The sequence below is a fragment of the Austrofundulus limnaeus genome, unplaced genomic scaffold, assembly GCF_001266775.1.
Source record: "Austrofundulus limnaeus strain Quisiro unplaced genomic scaffold, Austrofundulus_limnaeus-1.0 Scaffold196, whole genome shotgun sequence".
NCBI classification, from domain to species: Eukaryota; Metazoa; Chordata; class Actinopteri; order Cyprinodontiformes; family Rivulidae; genus Austrofundulus; species Austrofundulus limnaeus.
In genome coordinates, this window is record NW_013952598.1 from 121,308 (window position 1) to 132,287 (window position 10,980).

The 10,980-nt window shown below is 39.3% G+C and overlaps 1 protein-coding gene across 1 annotated transcript in view; it reads left to right on the forward strand.

Annotated features, from left to right (window-relative positions):
* The window catches only part of LOC106524674 (inactive dipeptidyl peptidase 10), a gene marked incomplete at its 5' end in the record, with an annotated part of 46,745 nt that overhangs the window by 6,576 nt on the left and 29,189 nt on the right, over positions 1–10,980 (forward strand). Inside the window, 9 exon segments of the mRNA XM_014018575.1 lie at positions 505–659; positions 1,178–1,275; positions 1,358–1,481; positions 5,470–5,508; positions 5,911–6,018; positions 7,428–7,504; positions 9,064–9,111; positions 9,200–9,318; positions 10,580–10,633. Coding sequence (XP_013874029.1) covers positions 505–659; positions 1,178–1,275; positions 1,358–1,481; positions 5,470–5,508; positions 5,911–6,018; positions 7,428–7,504; positions 9,064–9,111; positions 9,200–9,318; positions 10,580–10,633 — 822 coding nt within the window.

The window sequence follows — 10,980 nt, forward strand, 5'->3', positions numbered from 1 at the left end:
AACCTTAAGTTGGGATTTTACTTTTAGGCTAAACCTATGTGTCATGCATTTATGTGGTTTTAGGTTAAACCTATGTATGTCTCTGTGGTTAGCTATCATGTTTCAGATAAGCTAAAAGTAATAGTTAAAGTGCCTTTTGCTTTAACTAAGGGGTAGATATAAGTGTCTATATCTATTAGAGACTAAAGAGGGCTTCTTTAAGGAAGGCCTCAATTTCCACATAAATTACTTATTTCTTCAATCATGACTCGGTTAATTTAGACAGTTTCTACTTCCGTAGTTGTCATTAACGAGCGGCTTTAGATTTTCAAATTTTGTTTCCCTTATCAATTTTGGAGTCGATGTTCGAGACTCGTTTTAATTGGATGGACCAATTACAAATCATTCCATTCTGTTTTTATTTAAAATATACACAACACCCCATCAATGTCAGAATTGAGGTTGTAGATCAGTAATGCTACGGAACATCAGAAAATGATTAATGAAGTGGTTTTGTCTCATCAGAGGAGATCCTGGGCTCACACCTGGCTCACTGGTGGTCACCCGATGGAGAGCGACTGGCATTCCTCACCATCAATGACAGCCTGGTGCCCAACATGGTTCTGGCACAGTTCACTGGCAGCACCTACCCCCGAGGCCTACAATACCCCTACCCTATGGTGAGGCTGACAAGTACTCACAGCTTTATGCAAAATTTGCTGTAATGTGTGTCAACCATAACTGCTACCACACTATTCCTGACCAAATCACAGTTTGATGGAGGTACAAAGAAAGTAACAAGACAAACATCTTGATATAAGAGGAAGATTAAAATAACTGATTAGTAATCAGGGTGCTCATGCATTGGGAGCCTCAGATTTCAATTAAGTTTTCAGAAAGTAATGATTGGATTCATAATGATCTATTTAATAGATTAACCTTTAAAGCCAAGATGGCCTCGTCAGCTAAGTGACCTTATCTAACAGGAAAATGGCTATTACTCAGTGAATTTTACAGATATTGAGCTCAAATTTAGTGTGATGGTAGCTGGGTGTCATCATTAAATCACACTGTGCTCATTGTAAGATTTTAGTTTACATCTTGGTCATACAAGTAAATGCATTCCATCAGGGAATGCTAGTATTTTTAATTAAATATAAAATTAATATGTATATAATATTTTGTCTGTTTGTTTCAGGTTGGTCAGACAAACCCTTCCATTAAGCTGACGGTGGTCAACCTGCTCGGTACGACTCACACTCAGGAGCTGCAGCCGCCACATCAGCTGAGGCTCAGGTAACAACACACACCAGTTGATATAGATGCACGGCGTGAAAACACAACACAAAAACCTCCTATCCCGTTCTCCCATCTGCAGGAATTTCTATGTCACAATGGTGAAGTGGATCAGTAACAAACACCTTGTCGTTCGGTGGCTCATCCGTTCCCAGAATGCCTCTCTACTGACGGTGTGCGACGCAACCGCTGGAGTCTGTCACCAGGTTGGTACTTCTCATCGTATGAACTTTGAGTCAGCATCAATACTTTTTTTTTGGCTAAGTTTTTGGCTATCTACTTCTGCTTGCTTTTTGCTTTTTTAGCCGTTTCATATCAAAATGTTCAGCATTACCATCCATCCATCCAGTGGTGGGCAGCGCTAGTCCAAAAATTAGCTCCGCAATTTCTAAAGCGCTTATGAAAATATTTAGGTCCGCAACTTCAAAAACACTTACCGTATTTTTCGGACTATAAGCCGCACTGGACTGTAAGCCGCACCCGCCATTTAAAAAAAAAAAAAACCCGCGAACATTAACATATAAGCCGCACCGGACTATAAGATCCCCCGTCCAGCCGTCTCAGTCGTTGTGTCCTTGGGCAAGACACTTCACCCACCTTGCCTACTGATGGTGGTCAGAGGGTCCGGTGGCGCCGATGTATGGCAGCCCCACCTCTGTCAGTGTGCCCCAGGGCAGCTGTGGCTACAGTGTAGTTTGCCATCATCAGTGTGTGAATGTGAGTGTGAATGGGTGAATGTCTGTTAGTGTAAAGCGCTTTGGGGTCCGGAGGGACTTGAAAAGCGCTCTATAAGTTCAGTACCATTTACCATTTACCATAAGCCGCACCCCCAACATAAAAAAAAGTACACCCAAATTTGTCGTCAAAAAAGTGAATTCAACATCAAAACATAAAAAGCAAACCTTTAAGAATTAAAGTTCGGAGGAATATGGTTCATTTAACTGACCTTATTTTGGTAGTTTTCTTTAACCATTTCTGGTCCAACAAAACGTCTCATTCATCTTCCTCCAGTGCACTGAAACCATCGAAGTCCTCCTCTTCATTGTCGGAGTCAAACAAGCTGAGAAAAGCTGCGTCACACAGCGGTATCTGTTCAGTGTTACTTTCTGTGTCGCTGTCCTCCCGGGGTAACGCTGACTCTGAAGCTGTAGTGCCCTCTTCACGTAGCAGTCCAGCCTTTAGGAACCCATTGGTGATGGTGGACTCATTCACTCTGCTCCACGCTGTTAGGATCTACTGGCAGACATCAGGAAATGACGCTCTTCACATTCGGCCAGTTTTTGTGAATGATTTATCCCCGTCAGTCATCCAAGCCTCCCATTCAGCCCTGAGTGCTGCTTTAAATGCACGATTCACACTGATGTCCAGGGGTTGCAAAAACTTTGTTGTACCTCCAGGAAAAACAGCAGGAATTGAGTTTGTTTTCTTGATGGCTGCTTTCACCGAATCCGTGATGTGGGCCCGCATACTGTCCAATATCGTGTCTGTCGAAGATCCGTCATGTCGTGTCTGCTACTTGCTAAAACAAAATGGCGCTACACCTCCAGCTAAGCTGGCAGTATGGTCGCTCGGCTGTCGACTGGTCGACGCACCGTCACGTGATTGTTCGGCATTTGTTTTCGCACTGACCTTTCACAGTTCCCTCGAGAAACCCTGAGCCTAGCAGCTGGGAAAGCCCTCCCGCTCCAGCATACGTCACTGCATGGGATTCCTTCCCCGGGGAGTGCAATGCAGAAAAAAAAAGTCAGCAGCTCTTCACTTGACGTTTATCCACAAACTGGTCCTGGATTAAGCTCCAAAGTTTTTCAGTCAGATTCCACTGAGAAAAATGTCTGTTTTATCCCCTTTTATGAGTTTTTGGCCATTGACTATCTTTAAATCGCTGCTTCCTGGTCAACAGTAGGCTCTTGAAGCGATCGCTTTTTTCTTTTTTTTTCCTTCCTTTTTTGAAGCAAATGGAGCATAAGAGCCCCCTGGTGGCTGAAGAAAAAAATCCACATATAAGCCGCACCGGACTATAAGCCGCATGGTTCAAAGTTCAGGAAAAAAGTCGCGGCTTATAGTCCGAAAAATACAGTATGTCATAGAAAAATTAGCAGAAGCTAATTTTAAAGCATATGTTCAATTTGACACTTACTAGCTGACAATTCATGTACAATATGCACAACACTGCCATCTAGTGGTGCATGAACTCTGGTACAGCTTAATCCTACAACCGCTGATTGCTGGGGATCTGATTACCTGTAACAGTACTTTGGCTCCTGGTGTAAAAATTAAAACGTTGTTGAGGATTGGTAGTTTGGCTGCTTCTTTGTCTTTTTCTTTTGTTTGTTGTTGATTTTTCATTAAAGAAGCATCAATAAAGTAATTTTAAAGCTGTTTATTTGGAAAACTGAAGCGATGCATTCTCGGTACAGGACGGACTGACGGGAAACGAAAGCACAGAGAACAGGAAACTAGTATATTCCCTTCAAAATAAGAGCTTGGATTTTAAAGTTTTTCATGTTTCCACTGGATTTTAAAGTTTCCCAGTTCACCTGAAACTCATCAGACTGAAGAAGTCTTTTGGAGGTGAGACGAAACGTTTCACTAAAGAAGAACCCACCCAGAGGACCTATTTATTTTTTCTTTTAGATTTTTTTTTCTACCTGGATTACTGAGACGTTTTCCATGTAGTTGCACCAGTTGACCACTAGATGTCAGTCTACACCAGCATAACATCTTTAAGTCATTTCTGAGTCTCTAACTGTTGGCCAATTGCTTTTGACCCCCAGGTTTTAAACTTTATTTTTTTTTTTAATAAAAAAAGGAGCTCCGATTGTAAAGTACAATAAATCAATACATACAATATTTTTTGTGTAGATTACAAATGTTTACTGTTTTTGCTGTAGCCTTCCTGCTACGTAAGCAGACACAAAGCATTGTGAGAAATCAGAACCGTGGCTCAAAGCGACAGTCAGCAAGGATGTATACCTTCACAATAAGTGTGTTTATCTGGGAGTGGTGCTGTTGGATAGATCACGTGTGTTGTGATTCATTGACAGCCATACCTTCTGCTGTTCAAGATAATGATGACTGGTAGATAATTAATTATTAGCGGTACTGCATTTTAATTTTAGAAAGCGCATATCCGCTTATGAATTATAATAATTAGTAAGTCCGCTAAAGCGCAAATGAAATATTTAGGTCTGCAATTAGCGGATTTGGGCTTTAGCGGGCTGGTGCACACCACTGCATCCATCCATCCATCCATCCATCCATCCATCCATCTAGGGTCTCCTAGTCAGACATGCATGCACCTCCCTTGGGAGGTGTCCAGGAGGCATCCTTCTCAGATATCCATACCACCTAAACTGGCTGCTCTTGATGTGGAGGAGCAGCGGCTCTACCTTGAGTCTCTCCTGGATAACTGAGCCTCTCACCTTATCCATTGGTAGTGTTCCTGTCATGGCGGTGCAGGCTCCGTCCAGTTAGCTGAACAGCGGCATAGAGCTGAGCAGATGTAACCAAAGTTCTGTTAAGATGATCGCACAGCAGCTCCGTATCCTGTTGTTAGCTTCCAGTTGGTCTTTTTTTATGAATAACAGACCTCATGTTGGCAAGGAAGGTGCTCGGAACTGGCAATTTGTTTTGGATCATGAGCCAGCTCTGCGACCTCTCTTTTGTTTACGATGCCTGCGCCGGTGTCGCCTTTTCCTTACCAGCTCGTAAAGAAGCCAGGGAGAGCCCGGTGTTCTGGCAGTGTCCTCTGGGATATTATGAGACTGCTGAAACCCGCTCACAATCTCCATGTGACACATAATCCCGATGGTTTTAAAGTCGGCTTGAGTGTATGACACTCGTGCACACACAATGCATAATAAAACACAATAAAAAGCACTGAGTCAAGAAGCCTAGAGCCACTGCGTCCTTACGCACGGCCTTCTTTTTCATCTCGAATCAGGTTGACTCAGACTTATTCATTTGTAGATGCAGTGGACAATCACACACATACACAGGCAAAACCAAAATCAATCACCTTTACTACCAAGGGATAACACACACATACAAAACAGATTGGAACTTGTTGAACTTGGGTTCTACATAACTACTGATTTGTTTGTTTAGTAAAGTATATTTATTTTTTAAAAACTGTCTTAAACAAAATGTGATATCTGTAACACATTTCTACTCAGTTGTTTTTTTTTTCTTCAGAGACACGAGGAATCATCAGAGACCTGGCTCTCCAGACAGGTAACACATCTCAATCTTTGACAGTGATGAAGGTGTTAAAATTATTGTCATTTAAGAAAAAAATGTGTTTCCTTTTTCTGCAAATAAACTATTTCAGCTTTTTTGCTGTTTGTTGAATATAAAAAAATGTTGTGTGTACAGATTTTGTCAAATGTAGCAGAAAAATGATCCACAGTTGGAATAATAGGACTTTTTAATGGTAAAAATATATAATGGAGAACTGAAGCAAAAGCTGAAGGTGTTTGTGTTAAAGCAAATCCGCAAATGTATAACATTTTCATTATTGTATTTAAATTTGCTATTTTAAAAGACACTTGCACTATTTTCTAATGCAGCATCTATTTTCACCTTCGTTAGATACATTTTTCTGTAAGCGTGTCACCTTCATGTCTGTCCCCACAGAGAGAAGAACCGCTGTTCTCTGAGGACTCGAGCAGGTTTTTCCTCACTCTGCCCATCAAACAGGGAGGTCATGGAGACTTCCACCACATCACCATGTTCACTCAGAAGGTGACTGAAACCGATTTCCTCTCTCGTGGCCCCTCTCAGCAGAAATGATCAATCTGAAGGCGGGATCTAAGTTTTATAGTTGGGAGTCTTTGTAAAATCCCATTCAGAGCATGATTACTATAATCTGCTGCTTTTTTCTGAAAATCCTCTGCTGAACATAAATTACATATGGCGATAAAGTGTTAGCATCCAAGCTAATGATATAGTGTTAGCCATGCATAAACTAATGCCACGTATTCATTAATAATTTGGCATTAGTTCCAGAGTTAGCTCGGTGCTAACGCGGAAGCTAACAGGCTAAGCTGAGGTTCTTCTTCCATGAAGCAGCTCTGTTGTCCTCCATCCATATTTTCAGTTACAGACTGAGTCATTTCTACCTTCTCCTCTCTGTCAACGCTCTCTGGTTTCATTGAACAGGGCAGATCGTCAGATATTGTCCAAGATTAACCTTCAGAGTGGATAAAAACTCACACAGAAAACCGAGTGAACATGCCATTAATAAAATGGCGCCTTCCATGTGACAATATTTTTAAAATAATGTATAAAAATTCAATGGCGTACAGTATTTTTGCAGTCTTTGTCTTACAGTTTAAATAAATGTTTATCAAATAATGTCTAATGTTACAAGTAGTGGTGGATCCCTTTTAAAGCCTCGTTTTTAACACACCAAACAAATGTCTAGCCATTGTGTCCAAACAGCTCAATCTCAACCAGCACACGTTTCTCCAGAAGACATTTAGTTTGTCTATGTTCAGATTTAAACGGAGCTTTGTTTTGGTCTTCAGGATGATGTAAATCTGGCCTACTGTTGGACAGGGTTCTGATAGATGCCAGTTCATGGTAGGTTTGAACCTGGGTGGTTCCTGAACATCCTAATTATGAGTTGTGTGAATTAAGCCCTTTAATGCTGGCAAAGAGGAATAATCAGCTGCAGTCAGTCATGATCACTAACGAGAAGTTAACAGCCCTTATCAAGTTAGGACTTCGAGAATCTTCAGCACCACTTGTTGACAGATTTTTGTGGATATGTGTTTAAATTTGAGCCTGTTTCTATCTGAGAAATACAAAAAATGGAAACTTGTTTAATTAAAAAAATTCCTAAAAAGGTCTTGTGCTGTACAATTGTTCCACCCTGGAAAACAATAATCCAAACAATTCATTAAAATATCAAAATTAACATCACATTTATACCCGTGATGAGTGAATGGAAACCTGTGATTACAGTTGTAAATGATGAATAATTAACCCAAACTCAATCTTTTTTTTTTATGCTGAGCAAACAAAAGCAGCACAGTGCCCTCTTGTGTCTTTGTGATTACATGAGGGGGTCCGGCCTTCCAGTCTACAGGAAGGCAACGTTTTCTAAAGTTTGTACATAAAACAAAAATAACGGAATTTTTCTCTATCAGGGTGAAGTTCGACACCTAACGTCAGGAACCTGGGAGGTGACCAAACTTCTCAGTTATGATGAAAACAACAACATCATGTAAGTTTCATTACAGTCTGGGAATCTCAAGTTTGAACCAATATATTTATGGAATATTTTTGTCCTCATGTTGGCACGTACTTGCAAGCAGTTTCACACAGAAAAAAAAAGCATAATCACAATTTTGGGGAAAAAAAAGTTTTGGAAATATACGCAAGTACATTCAAAGAATGTTATCGGTAAAAATGAATTGTTAGATCTATAAACAACTAATTGGTTGTTATAGTGCAAGTGCTGAGTCAGCACAATTTTCCAGTTCTGTAAAGTTTCTGCAGTGAAGTGAAAAATTACTTTGACATTATTTATGCTAATTTAACCATATGCACATGTTCAGCTCAGTTGGGAAAAGTGTGCTATGACATTTTTGTAACGTTGTTGGCATTTTCTTCAAAGACACAAACATTCCTCAACTCCTTTAGAAACTTCCTTCTTACAAACTTCAGTTTATCAGATAGTTTTATCTTCTACACATTTGGGCTTTCTTCTACTGCCTTGCTAATTTTATCTTTTAACTACCTTTTTTTTGCTAATGTACCTTTTATCTACAATTTTGAGAATTTGTTTTTAGCAACTGTTTAGCTAATTTAAACATTTAGCTTCACCTTTTCCAGTTTTAGCTATACTATGGTTTAATGAGTTTAAGCTTTTAGATAGTCTTGCTAAAATTAGTTTCAGCTACAGTTTTGGTTGTAGCTATTGTTTTGCTACAAGTGGCTTTTAGCTACTCTTTTGCTTTAATAATATTTTAACTACCTTAATTGCTAACTTTAACATTTAGCTATTGCTTTGTTAATTTTTAATTTTAGCAGCTGTTTTGCTAATTGAAGCTTTAGAAAGTAAGTAAAGTTTTGCGTTAATATTTTATCTACTTAATTGTTTAATTTAGCATTTAGCTACTATTTAGCTAATTTAGCTTTTAGCTATACTAATAGATATTAGCTGTTGATTTAGTTATTACTTTTAGCAATTCATTTAACTTATTCTTGAATTAATTTCTGCAAAGTTCTTTACCATCACGCTACATTTTTTACAGAAAGTACGGTTTCTCTAAATCAGTTATCAGTGTGATCAACTGCTCCCTTGTTTCCATCTTTAAATCAAAGATGGCTGCCACAGCAAACTCACAATCAACAGTTTTCAGACTTTCTGAAGGTTTTTCTTTTGATTTTAGACTTGGCTGCTGTTTAAAAATAATTAGATATTCAACTATAAATTCAGTCTGCTTCAAGACGGCTACAACAGCTAATCAACCAAAGAAAAGGCTAAACCTTACTGAAAATGACAGAATAAAGTTTATGTGGTTGTAGCTGAGACTCTTACACTTGGAGTTAATATGTCTGGCATGATGTGGCTTTGGCAGCCATCTTGAATTAAAACTGTGTCATGACAAGTGGCGGGCACAGTCTTTGGTTTGTTTCTGCTGTAAGGACAGCATAAGGACACTCAGGATTATTATTCTACAGGAAGTAAAGTATTTAAGTGTCTGTCTCCCATCAGGTGGGTTTTAATGGATGTATGACCTTGTCCTATTTTAGCTGCTCTGCTTTTTTTGCTCACAGATTCTTTCTGAGCACCGAGGAAGCTGCAGAGCAGAGACACCTCTACAGGTCATTCCGATCAAATTTTAACATTACTTGTGAGGAGACGGAGCTTTTTGTCCTTGAGTCCTATTTATATATTTGTATATTTTTACAGCGTGTCGACTGTAGGCTCCTTTCCAAGGCAGTGCCTCACCTGTGGGCTGAAGGAGGCGTGCACGTTCTTCAGCGCCGATGTCAGTCCTGATGCTCAGCACGCCATCCTGCACTGTCGAGGTTAGACAGAACGAAATTTAAAAAATAATAATAATAAAAAAGACAGACGGAGAAGTTTCAAAATAAAGGCAAAAAATGAAAATGTTAGCTCAAGAGACGATACAAATCTTTTCATATAAAAGAAAAGTTTTATTTTTGTAAAATAATTCCTAGCATTCATTTAATTATTTTTATTTACTGTTTAAAAAACTTCTTCCCTAATGTTTTCATTAATCCTTAGCATTTTATTCAGCAATTATGCGCAGCTTCACAGGATATTGCAGGATGTTTCGTTACTTCTCTGAGTATTTTGTTAAGAATTATTCTCAGCTTCTACCAGACCCAGCTTTAGTTCAGTTTCTGTAAAACTAAGTTAGAGACATTTCTTTATTTGCTATTGTTATGACCCCTGCATGTGAGATGTTTTAAGTGATACTTGGTCAACTGTAGCACAAAAACAGCTGCACCAATCAACATAAAATTTGTCAGGACTGACGATGTGTCCGACCTACGTTGATCCAGCCAAAGGTTTTCTGATAGACCCCATATTTGGGGAGGGGGGGCTTCACCTGAAAAGGGGGTGTCTGGACAAAAAAAATGCTTATACCTCAAAACCTATTCAACATAGGAGCTTCATATTTTATTAATGCATTTTATTGTTGTTATTTAGCTCTAAAGTAGGGCTATCCATCAGGCCCACCAATGAGCACCCCCAACCCCTCCAGACCCCCACCCAAAACAATAAATCTGTTCTGGTGAGTTCCGAGTTCTGGTGCACTGGTGCTTTGTGTACATGCGGGGGTCATATATGCCACTACAGTATCTAGTCAGTTTGTTGTGACAACTCACTGTGACTGGACTGAGTAATTCAGTTGTAGATGTTCATTCAGTAACAACTTCCTGAGAGTTTCATTAAAATCCTTCCTCTGATTCATCAAATGTTTTTTCTAAGCAACAAACACACAGACACAACTTCATCGTCTGCCTTCACCTTATGGTAAATTAGGAGAAATTCTGATGAATACTGAGAAACACTTGGATAGAACTAGGTCACGACCAGGAAACAGATATTAATGCAAAAAGTGTTTTTTACATAAATAACTGAAAATAATAAGGTGCAGCTGTTACGTTTTGCAGGGACAAATATCCATAGGAAGTGGTGTTTAATATGAACTTTTATTTCTATTTTATTTTTATTTCTACATATAAAACTTAAACCAGACAGTTTATTATCAGTGTTAGTTTTTTATTTTCTGAATCTATCTGATCTTGTTTGCTGCAGGTCCAAGTGTTCCAGCTGTACTACTTCTAGACCTCAGTGATGTAAACAGTGAGGGTGAGTCACTTTTTTATTCTCTTTGATTTGAAACAGCGTTTGTACATGGCTGATCTGAGAGAGAAATTAGCCTGTGTTGTAGAAATTTTAGATTTATTGGTAAGATACGGTCAGCATGGTGGTAGAGGGTTGATGATTTGGGCTCCTCGCAGTTGTTGAGTCGACTATAAACTTAAGGATTCTAGAGTCAAATATGAGGCCATCTGTCAGACACCTGAAGCGTGGAGCAAACTGGATCATGATGCAACAGAACAATGGGCCTCATGCAAGAACCGTTCGTACACACAGATTTGTTCTTAAGTTGTGCGTACGAGTGATTTAGGAGAATTTGTGGCATTCACCAATGT